The sequence below is a fragment of the Melanostigma gelatinosum genome (genome assembly GCF_949748355.1).
Source record: "Melanostigma gelatinosum genome assembly, chromosome: 23".
In the NCBI taxonomy this organism is placed as follows: Eukaryota; Metazoa; Chordata; class Actinopteri; order Perciformes; family Zoarcidae; genus Melanostigma; species Melanostigma gelatinosum.
In genome coordinates this window covers 14,817,705-14,838,842 of record NC_136656.1, presented here as the reverse complement: position 1 = coordinate 14,838,842, position 21,138 = coordinate 14,817,705, and the positions used below count along the sequence as shown (strand labels likewise).

General features: G+C 42.6%; 1 protein-coding gene across 1 annotated transcript in view; it reads left to right on the top strand.

Annotated features, from left to right (window-relative positions):
• Positions 1-3,868: 3,868 nt before the first annotated feature.
• The window catches only part of afap1 (actin filament associated protein 1), a 95,383-nt gene continuing 78,113 nt past the window's right edge, over positions 3,869-21,138 (top strand). Inside the window, exon 1 of the mRNA XM_079295920.1 lies at positions 3,869-4,086. Within this exon, the coding sequence (XP_079152046.1) occupies positions 4,050-4,086 (37 nt within the window). The 5' untranslated portion in view covers positions 3,869-4,049. The remainder of the gene's footprint in view (positions 4,087-21,138) is intronic.

Below are 21,138 nucleotides of genomic sequence, written 5' to 3'. Positions count from 1 at the left end.
GAAATATTAGTACAAAAACATCGAACATTATCCGTTTTAGAGCTACCGTTATGGTCGCCAACTGTATCCTGTTTACTTCCAGGCTGTTTCCGGTAGAAGGGGGTCAACCCACCTCGGGCCAGCGGTCAGACTTTCGGCCAATGGAATTTTACGCTCTGGGATACGCGGCACTTCTTGCAACTTTAGTGGCTGAAAGTTCTGTCAATCGACACCCGCCTTCCTGAGACTCTAACGCTTCTGACGCTCATTGACTGAAATTGACCGATGATAGGCTGAGCTACAGCCCCATACACACACATCAAGTGAGAAAATCCTGTAGATGACAGCCAGAAACAGGCTATGAGATGACCCTTGCTCTCAAAATTATTCCAAACAGCTGTATTTGGATGTATTGAATAATATGAGTGATAAAAAAAGTAAAATATATAGGTGAATAGCAGGGATTCCCAAAGTGGGGTGCGCGCACCCCTGGGGGTGCGCGAGCTGCCTCTAGGGGGTGCGCGAGAGGAAAAGTGTAATGGCGGTCTGATGGTGTAATAATATTAAATATTTAAAAAAAAATGTAATTTTAATTTAAAAACTGTCAGGTGGGACATCTGAAGCTATCAGTCGTAAAAGAGGAGAGGGACAGAGAGAGAGAGAGGAATCGGAGGCGAGGGGAACGGAGAGGTGCAGCACAGAGAAATCGGGAGCACATCGGCCCATCGCGGAGTCAAGGTGAAAAAGAGGAAACGAGAGTGAGCATCAGACTGGGAAAAAAAGAGGAAATATGATGAAAAGTATCTGTGTCTGGGCTTCACTTGGATTGGCAACGCAGATTCCCCAAAGCCACAGTGCGTGGTGTGCAGTGAGGTTCTGGCTAACAGTCTGAAGCTCTTATTTACGTCGCCACCTGAACACCAAGCATGCCAGTGCAAGTCAAAAGCCCCTTACATTGTTTATATCGAAATTGGAGGAGTTACAAAACAGCCAAAAACAACTGCAGTCTCATTCATGTGTTGGGTCTATAAATGACGCACTACGGGCTTTATATCTGGTTACAGAATAGCGAGAAAGGGGCTACCGCACACAATCGCAGAAGACGTGAGCTTGCCAGCTGCCAGAGAGATGGTGGAATGTATGATTGGGGAGAAAGAAGCAAAAAAGTTGGACATGATCCCGGTGTCCAACAACACTGTGTCGCCGCATCGATGCTTTGTCCGAAGACATCCTGGCTTCATTAGTCGCTCATTAATTGTAAATTAAATGTGATAATCTGCCTCTGAGCCTGTGCGTGTGTGCTCGCATCCGTATTGCTCTTTAAAAGTGACGCCTTGTGTCACTGAAAGATATTGAAACTTTGTTGCAGTGTTTCAGGGCGTTTTCACACCTTCAGTTCGTTTGCTTTGTTGCAGTTGCTCCTTTGTTCGGTTTGTGTTCACACTGCAACATTTAACAGCGGACTAAATCTTGTAAACAAATGCCACGCGCGAGCAAACTGTTCTCTCATTGGTCCGATTCTTATGCGGCTATGAAGGCTTAAAAGGCTCTGTTGCTTCTTTTTTTTTTTTTTTATTAGGGGGGGGGGGGGGTGCGCGAACCCAGTCGGGATGTAGAAGGGGGTGCGCGGCCTAAAAAGTTTGGGAACCGCTGGTGTATAGGATATAAAAGTACAATGTAAGAGCTGCAACAGCTGGTTCGAAAATGACGACCTCGCGTGACCTCTCTGTACTAAATTATTCTTCACTTTATCCCAGCCAACCTTCATTCTACAACTACTGATCGGTTGTGCTATGATTTGGGAGAGTTTTTAGCCAGCCAGCTGCATTATTTCAAAAACATAATATCAATAAAAGTGCTTTTTTTCAGGCGAACCTGAATATTTTCAATTTGAGCTGTGTAATGTCTTCATTTACGATATTAACCAGCAACATATTCACAATATGACCCACTGAACAATCTCACCAGTGTTGTGATCTGATTATAGCATCAACAATTATTAAAATAGACCTTGTAGTTACAGAACTGTGGTCTCCTTAGTATGGGTATGCCATTTTCGAGCAGATGCCTACAAATAGGGCCTGAGCTTAAAAGGTTTTAATGTAGCAAAAACTCTGACGTTAGCTGTAACTACTGTAGCCGTCACCCAGTGGTGAGCCGTCAGGGCCTGCAAAGCCTTCTCTGCTGGTCTAAACAGAATCACAAAGTTATAGCTATTTCATAATTTAATATTTTTTCTTAAATACACCAAATGTATTGTCATTTATAAAATTATTTTTCCCATTATCTTATTTTCTCATTGCACGGCTACTGTCTTCCTCAGTTGCTCTGCTTCCAGTGCAGCTTGTTTTAAGTAGAGCTTTTATCCAATCAGATTTCACCTCTGTGTCTCTAGGTAAGAGGAGAGGCCCGATGCCTGCAGACTCACTCGTGAATCCCTTTGCAGTTTAAGTGAATGGGGACGATATTGTTGATTGTCATCGTCTTCAACTAATCAGATCTTTACTTTGACATGTTGGGCGTATTCTTTGACATGTCAGAGCCTGCTAGCCGGCCTATAGCTACGTCAGCATTACGGGCAGCTCAGTTTCCATGTGCAGCTCTGCAGTGAGGTACAGCATGTGCTGTACCTCACTGGGCGAGCACGTGACTATCGTGATGCAGCTCAGCCAATAAAATATGGGCATTCTGACAAGTTTCCTGATTCCAGTGAGATGTACACACACCGTTACACAGGGGGCTGAGATGAGGAAAGAGGTAGCAGAGCAGTACGTCTATCATGGAAGTTGTGAAGGAAAAATCATAAAGCAGACTCCAACAGAGAAGAATTGGTCGTGGCTTGTCATTAAGTGGTGTTGGTGGACCCCACAGCCAGACCAGTTGTGAACCACTGTCCTACATGAACGCAGCAAACAATATATTTCCCTCAATTTAAGCTTCTGCATTTTCCTAATACAGTAGTATTATTCAAACGTATTGTTCGTTTCGTAAGCCTCGTACCGAACGGTTTGATACGAATACGTAAATAGTTACAGTCCTAGAAACGAATAATAGCTGTGGCGCTATCATGTGGTCATAAGGTGGTATTTTAGCTGCAGGACAGTAGTGAAGGCCCAGGTATAAAATGCACGGCCTGCCACTGGTGTAATTTAAAAGGACTGTTGTTTCCAGCAGCAGTCAGCTGTTTTGTATTTTGTAAAATATACAATACCAATCGTGATGAACCCACAGAGAATTATCGGACACTGTTAGCTCTGTCAGTACTGTTGCTGTTGTTTGCACAGTTAGCACCGTTAGCTAGCTGCTGGCTCAGTCATCGCCATGTTGAGAGCCGTGTGGAGGCAATCCCTCAATCATAGATAGGCTTTGAACTTCAAATGTAACACGTTTAAATGTGTAAGCCAGGCTTAAACTCCATTTGGGGTTAGTATTACAATGGGAAGCGGCTAATCAAACATGTAATTAAACAATATAACTAGTATTATTTAATATTGATTCACATAATAAAGTAAATGAGTTTGTTTAATGTTATTGAATAAATATTACACTGTCTTCAATATAACATTATTCTGAGTAGGCTACGATTTGATATGGTAATAAAAGATAAAAATGAACAATTCAAAGAAAAAAATAACTCATCATGCTTAATTTATATTTGTACTATTTTGTTTCTAGCAGGTCGGGTATTATAAATAATAATAATAGTGGAAATGTGAAAGGAATTGTTTTATTTTCGATGGTCTTTAAATGCATCATAACTATCCATTCAGGCAGTTTGAGGGCGAGACAGCGCGAGGGCTTGGGAGACATTTGGAGAATCAGAGGGGAGGAGGAAATAAGAGGAAGGGAGGAGGAGAAAGATCCGGAGAAAACGTTTGAAAGGAATAGAGAGACGTTTCAGTGGCCGGGGCTCACTAGAAAAGGAATAAGTGGAGGCTGAAAGTGAAGCCTCACACGGTTTAACCATTAAGGTCTCTCTCTGTGTGGATTTTACTGGTGCCGGGGAGCCGCTGGGCACGCGCCTGCTCCTGTGTGCGTCGTCGGGCGGATTCGATGAGTTTGACTTCACGATGAGGAGCGAGCCTCTTCTGTTCACTTCCAGCAGGGGTGAGTGCTCCACCTCTGACCGTCACTGTACCGTCACGGTACCGTGTTTTTCACTCACAAGAACATTCCCATACGGTTAAAGCGCGTGCTAGGAGTTTACATTGATTTGTATCTATTTTACTGAATATCCTACAAAACACAAACATGCCCTAACCAATGTTAACCGACAAACGTCTGTCATCTTTCAGCGCTCACAAGCTGCTAGCATTTGATCGACCGTTTGTAGCTCTGCCTATATTTCCGTCTCGTTTGCCGATTAATCGATAAGGGTCTTGCAGTGGTCACTTGTAATGTTTCTGTGGTATTTAGAATATTGTACTTGTGGCCTACATATCGTTTTTTTCCGTGTTCTAAAACTTGTATTTACTTTATTTATACAATGCTTGATTGTAAAATAGCTGAAGTTTATTTTATTTGACAATATAGTTGGATCGGCATTAGGCAAAGTATCTGTGCCACGCGTGCACACACGCACGCAAACACCCACACGCGCAGAAAAGATCCATTTAGGGTGAAACTATGTAAATTAGAGCACATCCACGTGACTATGGAAAACAGCAATTCAACTTTTTTGGTCAGAAATGAGAAGAGCCAGTGGTGGATTTAGGATGAAGACGTTTCAAATGAACAACGTTGTTAGAAGTTTTAGTTTGTGTGTATGTGCTAGAACAGGGGTCAACCTTTACTATCCAAAGAGCCACTGTGCCCTATTTTTCACTAAATCAAATTAGTCTGGAGCTGCAAAAGCTATTTGATATCACAGCTTATAAAGTTGTATTTAAAACTTTATAAGACTTTATAAGCGATTGCTCTCCAGTAGGACATAGACTTCAGCCACCAGCAGAGCTACGAGTGAGAACAGACAACAACGAAACCGAGTGAGAGTGAGAGTCGTGTGTTGACCTCATTTATGGACCCATAATCTAGTCAACCATTATGTGTAAGTGTTAATATTAAAGTAAATTTGATGAGTGAGCAGTGTTTCCCCTACCATTATATTAGGGGCACCCCCCACCCCACCCCCCTTGAAGGTCGAGTTAATTTTGTTTAATTTTATTTTCTATATAGCGCCAGATCACAACAGAAGTCATTTACACTCCGACCAGTGGACAGAGAGTGCGCATCTGACAATATGGCACGTCAACCAGCTGAAAAGCAGACAACAATAACTGCGTTTTTGAAACGCTCCCATGTGGTGAAGATGCAACACTTGCTCTCCTGCGAGTGGCAGCCGGAGTAGCTCTCCTGCTCCGGGTCCAAGTACAGACAAGTGCCCAAGTGCTGCAAGTGTTTGTGTCGGTGCCGCCCCCCCAAAAGCTGTAAACCTAGGGGAAACACTGGAGAGATAGAGCAAGACCCCCAGCACTGTAACTAAGTCTGAAAAATAAAACTTCCAAAACGTTACACGAATTGTGTCTGTTTGAGTTCATAGAGGAAGATTTTAGAGAAGATCTTAAGTGTCAAACACGACCTTTCATTATTAAAGACTACTTTATTACTCTGTTGTATTTTTTAAATTTAGCAACCAATCTACTTCCTGTTTACACCGGCACACACCCGCCCAGTGTATGTGAATAATCACGTGATATTCGTTTTCAGGTGTTTTAGTCTGGACGGAGATCATCTCGAAAACGATGCTGAAACGCCATGTGGACGGAGATTGACCTGTTTTTATGAGCTGTGCCTTCCATGTAGCACTTCCATTGATTCATTGCTGCGGTCTATACTGTACAGTACATACACTTGAAGAGTAGCCTGTTCTTTGTTGGATGGTGGAAGGACTTTATCTTGTAATTTTCCTGAAAGACAAACAGAAATAGCATCTTTTGACCAATGGATGGATGATACAATATAGTAAGATTGACCTTTACCTTCACTGAAGTGAAAACCAGAGTCCAGCTTGTCCTAATCTGGTATTCTTACACACTCCCTTATGAATTATTGTAGAACAACTCACTTTTAAAGCTTGTAGCTGGTGCTAATATTAGTTTGATGTATTATGTTTTCATTTCAGCTTTCCGACACAGCTCACTGTTATGACACTGAACTTTGTTTTTCGAGTTTTTGACCTTAAAAACAAGTCTGGTTTTCATTACCTCATCGTTGCTAGACTACAGATCCAGATACATCAACAACACATATTATGTTTCATGCTTTACTGAAACATAAAATCAGGAATCAGTAGGGTTCTTGAAATGACTCTCAACAATGCTAAGAAACTCTTCACAGCTTTGTCTGACCTGGAAGGTAGAACCATAGCGGTTCTGTCCTTGTCCCTGTTGGCCTAAATTTGAAATGATACAAACTGTGACTTTCTAGACTTCTCTCTAGTCTGACCACTTTGTTGGTTTTGGATTACACTTTGAGGCTTCCTTAAAAGCTGATTGAATAAATTAATTGGTAAAGCTCTTTTATTATCAGGTCAAAGTCCATGCACTTAAACAGCTCTGTTAATAAAAGTTCAAGTTAAAGCATTGCTTCTCATCCACATAGTGTATTATTATTAATACATTTCCCCGTTCAACTGAAGCTGCCAGTGCCCAGTCAGACATGTCAGAGTCCAGGTCAACATGGGGTGACTCACCACAGCCAGAGGTTTCTCTAATGTCTCCTGCTTGTAGCAGTGAATAGCGTCCTACAATAACAGGACCTCTGCTAGCAGCTGCAGGGTATCAGGTGTCCCGGCAGCGCTTCTCTGCCCGCCATTTGCTCAGCTTGTGACAGACACCTATTGTGTGTTGGGGTTGTAATCACATCTCAGTGGCACACCCGAAAGTAGTAGATCATGTGTTGGTTTGGGTTTAACCAACGTGAGTTTATGACAACCAGTCAGTGGTGTATGAAGTACCCAAAAGCCATACTTGAGTAAAAGTAAAGCTACCTTACTGGAAAATGACTCCAGTAAAAGTAAAAAGTCACCTATTAGAATACTACTTGACTAAAAGTCTTAAAGTATCTGATATTTATTGTACTTAAGTATCAAAAGTAATTTTCTGATATTAAATGTACTTAAGTATTGAAAGTAAAAGTACAAGTAAATGCTGTTAATAAAAACAGCATTTACTGTTTTGAGAATTTGGAGAATTATGAAGTTTATTCTTTTAAGTGCTGTGGCACCATGACCAAGGACATGGAGCTGTGTTGAACATAATTGAGTTGGCTGTGATCCATCGAGGAGCAACAATGTTCAACATAATATATTGTACATAAGTATACTTTTGCATCTACTGTGAACTTATCATCATAATTCTCCGAAAAGCAATATGACACGATGAAGGAGTTGTAACAGTGCGTTTATAAGTATGCTCATTCCGACTAGAGCAGTGGTTCTCAACTGGTCTGGCTGCGGGACCCACCATCACCCCTTAATGACAAGCCGGGACCCACGACCCAAATTAAATATATATATATATATATAAATAATTTGGGTATATCTGTATTCAAGAAGTCTAGTAGTAGTAACGTCTCTGTGTAGTAAACAACTGTCAAATCTAATAAAGAAAGTACACATCAATTATACTTTAACAAATATTATTCTCAGTTTTTAAATTTAACTGGATGGATTATAAATAATACATAGAAATACATAAATAAATGTTCTTCTCATTTCAAGTAAAATAACAGATGGTTTAAAAAATTAATTATATAACAAAATTATTTTCACTGAATTGCCCTGCAGCTTTAAAATCAGTTCATTCAGGGTGAAGTGAAAAAGCCACGATGTTATATTTTTCTCATCTTCTAAAAAGAGAAATTTGTGTTGGAAGAATTCACCTATATGAGTCTGTCCAGTCAGAGTCTAGTGACTCTGGTCTCTCTGGCCATTCTTCTCTTTTGGAGATCATCCTATGATTTGACTTTCACGACTCACACTTCAATACTCTTGCTCTGCTCTCTCTATCCTTGTCTCTCCCCCTTGTGTCACGGTGTGTGTACATCTCACTCAAGTCAGGAAACTTGTCAGAATACCCATATTTGATTGGCTGAGCTTCATCACGTGATGTGATTCACAAAGCACTGGTCGGTGTTTTTCCTGCACTGCTGAACAAGTCCCGTAAATGCTGGAATAATTCCGCTGCATAAAAAATGCCCTTCAAAATAAAATCACAACATTTTTTGTTTTTGTTTTTTGTCAGGCAAAGGCCCGCGACCCACCAGTTGAGAATCACTGGACTAGAGCAGCGGTTCCCAAACTTTTTAGGCCGCGCACCCCCTTCTACATCCCGACCGGGTTCGCGCACCCCCCCCCCCCCCCATTAATAAAAAAATTTAAAAAAAGACGCAACAGAGCCTTTTAAGCCTTCATAGCCGCATAAGAATCGGACCAATGAGAGAACAGTTTGCTCGCGCGTGGCATTTGTTTACAAGATTTAGTCCGCTGTTAAATGTTGCAGTGTGAACACAAACCGAACAAAGGAGCAACTGCAACAAAGCAAACGAACTGAAGGTGTGAAAACGCCCTGAAACACTGCAACAAAGTTTCAATAACTTTCAGTGACACAAGGCGTCACTTTTAAAGAGCAATACGGATGTGAGGACACACGCACAGGCTCAGAGGCAGATTATCACATTTAATTTACAATTAATGAGCGAATAAAGCATCGATGCGGTGCGACACAGTGTTGTTGGACACCGGGATCATGTCCAACTTTTTTGCTTCTTTCTCCCCAATCATACATTCCACCATCTCTCTGGCAGCTGGCAAGCACACGTCTTCGGCGACTGTGTGCGGTAGCCCCTTTCTCGCTATTCTGTAACCAGATATGAAGCCCGTAGTGCGTCATTTATAGACCAACACATGAATGAGACTGCAGTTGTTTTGGCTGTTTTGTAACTCCTCCAATTTCGATATAAAGAATGTAAGGGGCTTTTGACTTGCACTGGCATGCTTGGTGTTCAGGTGGCGACGTAAATAAGAGCTTCAGACTGTTAGCCAGAACCTCACTGCACACCACGCACTGTGGCTTTGGGGAATCTGCGTTGCCAATCCAAGTGAAGCCCAGACACACATACTTTTCATCATATTTCCTCTTTTTTTCCCAGTCTGATGCTCACTCTCGTTTCCTCTTTTTCACCTTGACTCCGCGATGGGCCGATGTGCTCCCGATTTGTCTGTGCAATCCCTTCCTCCTTCCTCCGTCTCATCTTCCTCTGACTCGATTTCTTCTCCCGGTCTCTCCCCACGCACCTCTCCGTTCCCCTGGCCTCCGATTCCTCTCTCTCTCTCTGTCCCTCTCCTCTTTTACGACTGATAGCTTCAGATGTCCCACCTGACAGTTTTTAAATTAAAATTACATTTTTTTTTTATATTTAATATTATTACACCATCAGACCGCCATTACACTTTTCCTCTCGCGCACCCCCTAGAGGCAGCTCGCGCACCCCCAGGGGTGCGCGCACCCCACTTTGGGAATCCCTGGACTAGAGGATGTAGAGGGAAAATGCATAATATTATGTTCAGCAAAAAATATCCACTTGATGGTCAGTGTTGTGAGAAAGGACACCTGCCTTGTAAACTCCTATGGGCCTGATTTGAACACAATAGGCAAAGGTTTTGCTCAAGCTGAATCTGCAATTGGGCGACTGCTACCATCATAACTCCATCTGATAATCCACAAAATGACTCAAATATCAAAACATGATCAATACTAAAGCAGCACCCGAAAGTAACAACCCAGTCATTACTTGAAACTGAAAAATGTTCTGTTCATCTTCAAAAGACAATTCTATTAGAATGTAAAGAAGCTACAGTGTATAGAATGATTCTATTGAAGTTATTCCTGTTTTAAATGTTTTAGACGAGTCACCAATCACTTTAAAAGAGTGATTATAGCTGATTTAACTTACAGACATGAGATTGATCTTCTCATGTCACTCTCTTTATACAATGATATAAATTCATCCCCGTTTTATTGATATCTTACGAAAAGTTACTCCTCATTTTCCGTGCGATTTCCCTGCAAAAGTCCAGCAACATGAGTCTGTTTTCACTTGTTACATGCATACTGTCTTTTCAAAATAAAGTTCCATCTTCACAGGAAACAACTAAGGTCGGCGATGAAACTACTTTGTTAGGTTTAGGAAAAGATCGTGGTTTGTGTTAAAATATCTACAGAAGTGGCGTTTCTTAAGTACGGAAGTCACGTCACAAATAAATCAACATTGGCTTCTCGTTTCACACACGGCACAAACTGCGGCCTCCTGGAGGAAACACAGTGTTAGTTTGACCATCCACGTCTCCTCATCCCACCCGTCCTGTGTGGAATTCTACTCATGTAGTCGCCCGCTAGCTATAGCATGTAGCATCCTGGGCATCACTGGGAATCAAAACGCCGCGGCTTTGAGAGCACTTGTTTGCAATTGTGCATTAACGTGATTAACCAATGATTTAACTTGCTGCTAGGACCACTGATTCACCAAACCTGCTTGCTTGCAGTCTGTGTTCCACCACAGTCCCTGACGCTGCTCTCATGATTCATTTTGTTTCTGAAGATAGATTTGATTTTGTAGCGAGTAACGAAGGTTTCAGGGGAAATGTATCGGAGTAAAAGTATCTGTTTTCTTTGCAAAATGTAGTGAAGTAAAAGTAAAAGTCAACAGAAATATAAATAGTAAAGTCATTTTTTGGATATCTGTACTTTACTTAAGTACAGTAACGAAGTATTTATACTTCGTTACTATACACCACTGCAACCAGTAATGTAGTAGATGGTAAAGTTTCGGGTTTGGTTCATGACCCTGTTTTAGGGTCACAGTTCGGTACAGCGGAACAAAACCAGTATACGTTTCTTTTCATTTATTTTTGAACAGATAGCAGTGCAAATACAGACAACATCCTCTTTCTCGAGGGAGCATTTTGTCCTCTGGCAACATTTTGGTAAACATTTGAAATACCTATGTATTACACTGTACAAACAAGACAACAGGCCACAATAGACTATAAAACTGAAAAGCATCACAAAATACATTGAATAATAAAAAATAAAACATGCATTAGGAAGAGTGTTGATTGACACGTCTGAGTGACTCACAGGCCAATCAGCTTCTTGTGCTAAATGCTGTTAACGGTGAACAGTTCTTGTGAACTTTGGTTCAGGATTACTTGTATTTATCTACATACGGTGTATTCTGTGTGACACCTGTATAGTGGCGGTCGGTGTGAATTCATGAACCGCTACAGCCCCATCCGACTGTGTCAGCTGCGCCCGCCTGGTGGATAAAATCACAGAGTTGGAGGGAAGAATATCCACGCTCTACAGGATCCAGTATGCCGAGAGCCTCATGGACACCATCATTTTCGGTCCATCACAGACTGACACAACCAGCGACCGCGTGCATGAGTCCATCGCTTCCAGTCCTGCTGCCGCGGCACCTCCTCCGGTCGCAGCTCCTGAGGCCTCCTGGCTACGGCTCGGAGCTAAGCCCAAAGCCCTGGTCAGCTCTACTCCATCACATCACGAGCCCTGGTCCCTGGTCTGTGCTCGCGGCAGCCGGAGAGGGAGACGCTCATCTCCTACACCCCATGGCTTCGATGTCCAGCTGAAGAATGGATTTGACGCCCTTGCCCTGCACGAGTTCCCTCCTCTGACTACGGACTCCCAGCTTCCTACATCATCCCAGCTGCCGCCTCGGGGGACCCACAGCCCCGGGTCCCCCGACATCCCTACGCCAGTCATTCCTGAGCCCTCCTCTCGCCCCAGGACACGCCGCTCCATACCGTGCTTTACACCAGCACCGCGGCGAGCTTCGGTCGCCCGTTCTCTCAGTCCTTGCTTGTCTGCTCCGCCACCACTGGTTGAATCCTCGCCTCCATCCACGCGTATTGCACGCGCAGTGTTGCCGCCTCGTCCCCTCTTCGCCCCGACGACGCTGATAGTCGGGGACTCAATCATCAGGAACACCCGTTTCTTCAACGCGGAGACACACTGCTTCCCCGGAGCAACGGCTCCAGACATCCTGCTGACACTGCCTGGCCTGATGCGCGCCCTCCCGTCTTCCATTCGGCGAATTATCGTTCATGTGGGAATCAACGATACAGCCCTCCACCAGTCCGAGTTGACCAAGATGGATTTTACAAATCTTTTAAGCTTTTTAAACAGCTGTGGACTGTCTGTTTTTATCAGTGGTCCAAGTCCAACACTCGGCCGTGGATCACAGCGGTTCAGCAGAGTCCTCAGCCTCCACACCTGGCTCCAGGCCGCCTGCAGGATCAACAACGTGAGCTTCATTGACAATTTTAATCTGTTTTGGGGCCGCTCTTCCGCTTTTAAGAAGGATGGTATTCATTTTAACAAGCTGGGTAGCCGCCTGCTAGCGGCTAATTTACAGTATGCTGTTCACTCCCATTCACATGATTGACTGTTTACACCTGGATCCCCTGTCCGCTGTCACTCTTCCTCTACGATAATTCATCAGCCGCATTCATCCCCTACAAGCAACACCAGCTCCCCCTGGCGGCATGGAGGATCTCCAGCCTCTAACGTAACTTCCACTCCACGACCCATGAGCATTCCCGTGAGAATCACAGACTCGCGCTCACGCCCTAGTTATGGTCGGTTTCGAGGTGCTGCACGAGTGATCCGTCCTATTGCACATACCCCCAAAGCTTCCTGTGCTGATGACGACACAGTGTCTTCCCCCATCAAAATGTGTCTGATTAATGCACGCTCTATAACAAACAAGGCTCACATTTTAAATGACTTGTTCACAAGTCATAATTTGGCTTTTTTATTTCTGACCGAGACCTGGCAACAGAATATGGAATGCATCCATTTCAATGAACTCTGCCCTGTGGACTGTTCTTATGTTGGGACACCGCGTCTGACAGGCCGCGGTGGAGGCCTCGCCGTGGTCTGGAAGAATCAGTTTTCCTGCCACTTGGGGAGCACAGAATCCTATGCTACTTTTGAACTACAGCTGACTAAAGTGGGCCGGCAAAAGCCGTTTTACTGTTTTTTAATTTACCGACCTCCAGGTCCTGCAGGTCAGTTTTTATCAGAATTCACAGACTTTCTGACCTCTATTATCAAGCTAGACAAAGTGCTTCTGGTTGGTGATTTTAATCTGCATGTCAATGATACCACAGACTGTATAGCTACTGAGTTTCTCAATATTACTGAATCTTTTAATTTCACGCAACATGTTTCTGGCGCCACTCACAGGGGTGGTCACACCTTGGACCTTGTGTTTTCTCTGGGTCTTGATGTTGATAATACCTGTTGTGAGGACCTATTGATCAGTGACCATAAATGTATTTTCTTTGATCTTTCTGTCAATGCTGACCCCTTGTGTCTGAAACAAACATTCCACTCACGCATTATTACTCAGAGTACAGCTCATCATTTCTCTATGCACTTCTGCTGTGATATGAACACAAATCTCAATGATGTTGAACACTTGATACAGTCCTTTAATGAACATTGCACCACTTTGCTGGATAAAGTGGCACCTCTTAAGGAAAGGACCAGGGCTGCCTATAACACTACTCCGTGGATGACAGAAGCTGTGTGCAGCGTGAGACAGAAGTGTCGCAGGGCAGAGCGACTCTGGAAAGCTACTGGGCTAGAAGTGCATCGTTTATATCTCAAAGACCTCAGAGTTTCTTTTAATACCACAGTAAAGGAAGCTAGAACTGCTTATTTTGCCAACCTAATCTCTTCTTCAAAGAAAAATCCCAAGATTCTGTTTGACACAATTAGAGGAATTGTTTCACCACCTGTCTCCACTGTACCATGCTATTCTGTTGACGATTGCAACAAATTCCTGATCTATTTTAATGATAAGGTAACAGGTATTAGGTCTGGCATTCGGCCTGGGATCTGTTCGGCTACTTGTAGCTCCTCGCAATCTCCTGCTGTTATGGGCTCTTTCCAGCCTATCAGCCTTCAAGACCTGATGGACTTAATTAACAATACAAAGCCATCAACTTGCCCTCTGGATATAATTCCATCCTCTCTATTTAAGAACGTTCTGTTAACTATTGGCCCTGCAGTAACATCTATTGTCAATTCCTCATTGTCTACAGGAATTGTCCCTTCCTATTTCAAACATGCCACTATCCAGCCCATATTAAAGAAACCTAACTTAGATCCAGCTTTGCCCATGAACTACAGGCCCATATCAAAACTGCCTTTCCTGTCCAAACTTTTAGAGAAAGTGGTGGCCAAACAACTTACTGCTGCACTGGAGAGGCACAACATGTATGACAAGTTCCAGTCTGGGTTTCGTAAGCAACACTCTACTGAAACCGCTCTCCTGAGGGTTTCAAATGACATTCTCATGTGTGCTGATGCAGGTGACTGCTCTGTGTTAGTTCTTCTGGATCTCAGTTCTGCATTTGACACTGTAGACCATGACATCCTGATTAAGAGGCTACGTGATTGGGTGGGCATAACTGGCATAGCGTTAGACTGGTTTACATCTTACCTCAGTGACAGAAGTTTCAATGTCTCTGTGGGTGCTTTTGTGTCTGTTACCTCTCCACTGTCTTGTGGTGTACCGCAGGGCTCGGTTCTGGGGCCTCTGTTATTTTCACTTTATCTGTTACCTTTGGGACCGATCATAAAAAGCTATAATGTGTCCTATCACTTATATGCAGACGACATCCAACTTCATCTGTCATTCAAACCCAGCGAGGCATTCACATTAACTAGGCTCCTGGACTGTGTCAATGCCATCAGAGACTGGACGGCAGAAAACTGCCTGCAACTCAACGACTCTAAGACGGAGGTCCTAGTTATTGCTCCAGAGGAGTTTGTCCCCATGATCAGGCAGATTATTAGTCCTCTCTCCTCTGCTTCCCATTGCAACCTGCGCAATCTTGGGATTTTCTTTGATCGCTCCATGTCATTTGACCCTCATGTTAAGCAGCTGTCCAGGTCATGTTTCTTCCATCTAAGAAATATCAGTAAACTGAGATCTGTATTATCAACGCCTGAATTAGAAATGATCATACACACATTTATCTCCTCTCGCATTGACTACTGCAACTCACTTTTTACATCACTCAGTGTATCTGCTCTTAACCGTCTGCAGGTCATCCAAAATGCTGCCGCCAGATTACTCACCAGGACAAACCGACGGTCTCACATCACCCCCGTACTCCGATCTCTCCACTGGCTTCCTGTAGCATCTCGGATACACTTCAAAATTCTCACCATCACTTACAGAGCACTTCACGGTCAGGCTCCGACTTATGTAGCTGATCTACTTCGCCCCTATTCACCCGCCCGCACTCTCAGGTCAAATGCTCTAGGTCTTCTGTCAGTCCCACGCACACGATTTAAGACCCGTGGTGACCGAGCCTTTGAGGCAGTGGCCCCGAGGCTCTGGAATGCTCTGCCTGCAACTCTACGCCTCGCAGATACTGTGGATACTTTTAAAAGCCAGCTAAAAACCCACCTGTTTAGGCTGGCGTTTGTGTAAAAGTAAACCCATGTCCTAGACCTGCTCTTAACATTTGTTTTACATTTTTATTTTATTTTTATTTTATTCTTTAACATTTTTTATTCACTCTGTGTATGTAATTTATTGACCGTAGGGTCACATTGTGTTTTTTATGCTTTTAAATGTCTGCTCTGTTAAGCACTTTGTGATAGTACTGTCTGTGAAAAGCGCTATATAAATAAATTCATTCATTCATTCATTCATTCATTCATTCATTCATAATCCAATGTTTTACATTTTGAAGCAGCTAATCACAACCTAATTTTATCCGTTAGCATGTCCATGCCCAGATATATTTTCTTATTCTTTTCTTTACAGGCTACAAAAAGGTCTAAGAGAAACATGTATGGGACACATTTAAACCCAGAGTATTACAGATAATGACATGTTCTCAGTAGAATATCCAAGTATTATTAATCTAATTCATAATAAATATGTAATCAGATACCCTGTCCAGCTAACTGTATAAGAAAAGAGATGCAGTCATGCCAGGAACAGGAGATTCAGTCGCACAAATATGTGATGCTGCGCACTTGGTGATGTAGTGACATGAGGGTCTCATACACTGGTGGGGGGGGCAGTGTAAACATAATAGGTGGTGCACGTGAGTACATTGATCTGGCTGATCATACATTGATGAACACATCCTCCCTTTCTATCGAAGCATATGCGCATCTGATTTCCACTGATCTGGAAACAACAGTGAAGCCGTTGACAGTTAACATGGGTCAGTAAATGCTGCCTGAAAAGGAATGGTAGTTATTTGCTTGGCGCTGAGATGTGGACGCCATGTCGATACAAGTAGCCTAAACATCGGCCTTTTTAGGGTTTGAGCTTGAAGAAGGCCGATGTATGTACTGGTTTACAGGCCCTGTTTGCAGCAGCATTGTGACATGTCATAGCAAACAGGTGTGATTGATCACATTCATGATGATCCCGCTCTACTTGGTGTGTCACAGTCATTTCTGTGAGCTAGCAGAATACCAGGGGCCTGGCCCACCTACATGGAACTGGGCCTTAATTGTGTTTATCCTGCAATGACATATCAAGTGGCTGCTGTGAAAAGGGCCTATTGGACCCTGACCTGCTGTCCTCTCCCTGTTCACCAAAGCGGATGGTGCAAACACAGTAAGCTGCTACGGCAAGTCAAGGATCCCTTTCAGCAAGTCCTTGCTCCGGAGCTCTCCCACTTAAGGGGGTGACATGTTTTTGGGGCAGAAATGCACAAGTGTTTAAGTGTTTATTGCCATTCATTATAACAGCTTACCTCATGGAAACCCTGAGTCAACAAGCAATTAATTGGTGTGTGTGATGTGGGCAGAATGGGTACATGGTGTCACCATTCTAGCCCACTTGGCCTATTTGGTTCTGCTTTAGATTTGGGGGCTCTTTCCCTCTCCGCCTTGTTCTGAAAGTCTATTCGCTCCAACGATGATTGAAGTTTAAAAGCTTTTAGCTGCGAGCCCCTCCTTCTTTTGGTGGTGGTGGGGAAGACGGATGGCAGAAGTAGAGAGGAGAGATGAGGAGAAATGAGTTTGTAATGAGTTTGTAATCTTTCCCTCCCTCCAGAGTCAGCCTGTCAGTAAGATGGCTTGCGGGAACAGATACTTTAATTTTGGGGCCGGTTAATCATAGCCCTGCAGGCCTTCCCCCGTGTCAATATTCTTCTGGAAAAACACAGGGATCTCGTCCCAAGCTCCAGCGCTATTCAGAAACTGGCAACCGGCCTGTTGACTTAAGCATCATCATCATCACCCAAGCATTTACCTTTGGAATTCTGCCTCAAAATGTACTGCAAAAGTAACAGTTGAAATAGTCTTCATGTTACCTTGGTAATGTGGGTCCATTAAGAGAGGATCATTTCTGATGAGGCATCTTTAATAGGCTTATTGTTGTAATAGGATGAGCCGGTTAGCTCGTTAGGGTGTCCGTCTGTCTTGGACAAAGCGTTTAGGATTACATGACCAAAGCTGTATTGGTGGCATGCCATGACGGGTGTGGTGCAGCTAATGCAGAGGGGCTGATGTGGAGTAAAGTGGGGGGGGGGGGTCTCTGAGATTAAAGGACGTCAAACAACAAAAACAAGTGAGAACATGATATGTTTGCTTTGTGGTGTTCTGACTCATGGATGCTCATGTCGGTGTGTGCCAGTGCGCTGGATAGAACTGGGCTGATAGATTAAGAGACATGGAGCTGTCTTTGATAGAGATGCATAGATTGCAACTTTCTGGAGCAGTTTTGACCTGCCAATTATGATTTGTTTTCCCACGGGGTTTAGAGAACTATCATTGACAGCATACACAAACTTTTCTGGAAAATTGAGATGCAAATGTGCATGTTCATAAAAACAAAGTATTGAATAACTTAAGTTTTCTCCAAAAATGCACCAAGTTACAGGACCTCTCAATACAAATATCTAAAGCATTATCATAAATTTGAGATCAAACAAATCTCAAAATACAAGTGCTCCAGGTCTCTACACAAATAAAGTCCAACTGAAAATGAATTGCAGTATATCTCACTTCATCTAACGTTCCCAGACGAAAACAGGTGCAACATATCTACTAGTGGAGTAACGGACCATTGTTGATCCGTGATCCGTACGGATTAACCCTCAAGGGTTGACACACATGTGAACCGCAGATTAATTACACAGTGTGAAATAAGGTTTTACTGACGATGGTTATTCACCAATATTCAGTAAAAAGTGATGAGGATCATTTATGCTTTTCTAGATACAGATCTCTGATAATGTTACATTGTAAACAACTAATCAGTGTTTGAATTGACACAAGGTGAACGAAGTTTCCATTCACTTACATTATGACGCGTTCAGGCACTGTTCAGTTAAATGAGTATTGGGCAAAGGTAAATTATAAAGTAATTATAAATTATATAATCATGATGTGTTCACATGTTATCTGTAAAATGTAGTGTTGGTGAGAAACCTGAATAAATCTAGTGGTTTGAAGGAGATGTTTTCACATTAATATAAAATAGATATTAGAGATGAATTATGAGCTGTTTACACTTGTTCTAATAATACATCATTAAACTACCAATGAAAGGATTTGTTTTAATCCATAAAAATACAATCTTTTATTCATTTATTGTTTGTATTTTGTGTTTTTATGAGGAAAAAACCACCAGATGACTAACTAAATATAAAAATATAAAAGTTTGAATATTTGATGGTTTACAGACTTCAGAGCAGTTCAAATAATTTTTTGGACGGTTGCCAAAATAAATATTGAGGATCCTTGTAGACCAGCTGTTTAATCAAACAACAAAGGGATCTGTTTCTGCCAATATGGATCATCAATGATCAGGGATCTCTAAAAGTTATTTTTATTTTGTGCTGATCAGATCCGTGATACGATCTGAACTGTGAATTTTACGATATGTTGCACCACTAATATTTACAACACACCTAATGTGATTTAAATCAAAGCTTCCACACTTTGTGATGCACGTGTCAGGGTTTTTTAATAGCCCATCTGCACCACCCAACCTGCAAAGATATGCGTTACTATGCATCATTGTAATGCCTCTTTTTGGATTTTTGCCAACTAAGCAATTTTTTTTTAGATTTGGGACCCATTAAGATCCCTTTTGAGACTTCTTTCAGCAAAGCACATAGTGATACATCTAACCACTATGACCATATAAAACACCTGTGCAAAACCTCGTTTTATCATCTCAAAAACATCTCCAAACTCCGCCCCACTTTAACCCTGTCAGATGCAGAGAAGCTCGTCCACGCCTTTATATCCTCAAGACTGGACTACTGCAACGCACTATTCACTGGGATCACTGCCAAGAACATCCAGACGCTGCAATACATCCAAAACAGCGCTGCCAGGATCCTGATGAGAGTCTGGAAGTATGAGCACATAACACCCATTCTGCACTCCCTACACTGGCTCCCTGTCTCATTCCGGATTGATTACAAAGTCCTACTACTCACACATAAATGCATAAATGGACACGCACCTCCCTACCTCATCACTCCCCAAATCTCCACCCGTACCCTCAGATCATCAAACAGCTTCTCCGGGTCCCCAGCACCAAGCTCCGCACCATGGGCGACCGGGCCTTTGGCTCGGCAGCGCTGTGCCTATGGAACAGTCTCCCTGACCACCTAAGGGCAACACAGACACTGGTCTCTTTTAAGACTGGCCTAAAAACCTTTTTATTCAGGAAAGCCTTTCTGACCTAAATCACTGTCAGTTATTTCTTTTGTGTTTCCGTTCATTCACTGGTTTTTATTTTATTATAGGTTTTTTTTATGTTTTAACTATGTTTTTTACCATGTTTTTACTATGTACTGGCTCTGTGGCACTCTGAGATAAAAAAATAAAAAAAATGAAAAGTGCGTTACAAATAAAATACATTATTATTACTAATTGAGCATATATTAGCATTAGCATACATTTTATATGCAAATCCTGATACAATGAGTAACATGTAATCTCGCCACTTTTTGAGCAGGCTGTAGCTACTTTCCATTTCAAAAAGTTGTCATGCTTGATACATTTTTTTGACAAACTCAGTTTGAAGCACTAGCACAGCTGAATGCAGAGGAATCAGTTCATAATGATGTCATACTAAATACTGGCCGTCTTTCCAGAGTGCGACCAATTTGGCACATGCAGAGGGGCAAAAAGTATGTTTGTGTGTGTGTGTATGAGACACTACCTTTTTAAGAACTTCAGTTCTCTTAGATGTTGATGATCTAAGCAGAGAAGAAATTAGCGATGCATCCACCGTCACTCAAGCACACACAAACGGGCTTCCCTGGTTGGCTGAGGACATCCCAAGTTGTTTTTTTCTTAAATTATAATGAAATGGTGTCCCTCTGAGGAACGAGAGAGGCTCAGCTGCTGGACCCCTACTTCCTGCTAGGGGTGTAAAGAATATCGAAAATATTAAAAATACAGAGTATTGCGAAATTGTGTTTTGTAATTCTGTATCGATTGTCAAAAATCTGTTTTTGATTGATAGTGTACATGCAAAGATGAACTTAGTCAATACTTTGAACAGTCATTTAGCAGACGCTTTTATCCAAAGCGACTTAGAATTCAGATTCTATCACATTTCTACACCGTAGGCACAGCTACGGGAGCAATTTTGGGGTTAAGTGTCTTGCTCAAGGACACATCGACATGCTACTTGTGGAGCCTGAGCCGGGTATCAAACACTCGACACTCTGATTGAAGGACGGCCCTGCTCTCCACTTAGCCACAGTCTTTATACTATGACAGCTTTCCTGAAATTACATTTAAAAGATTGGAATACATCACTGTGATTATGGTATTGCCATATATCTCAATATAATCGTAACCCTTGTGTCATAACACCTATCATATCGTCAGATTCTTGCCAAATCACAGCCCTACTTCTGGTGACCTTCTTACCCAGCATATCTGACTCAAAAAACATGTATCCTCTTTACAATCAATTACATAATGTGTTAACAAATACCAACGTGTATATGGGAACTGACAAAAATGGTAGCGCACTTTAAATGTATTGTTGCGCAGCCAAAAGGTGCTGTGAATTCTTGCAACCAATGTGAAAAGCTAGTCTGAAGCCCTGCATTCATGG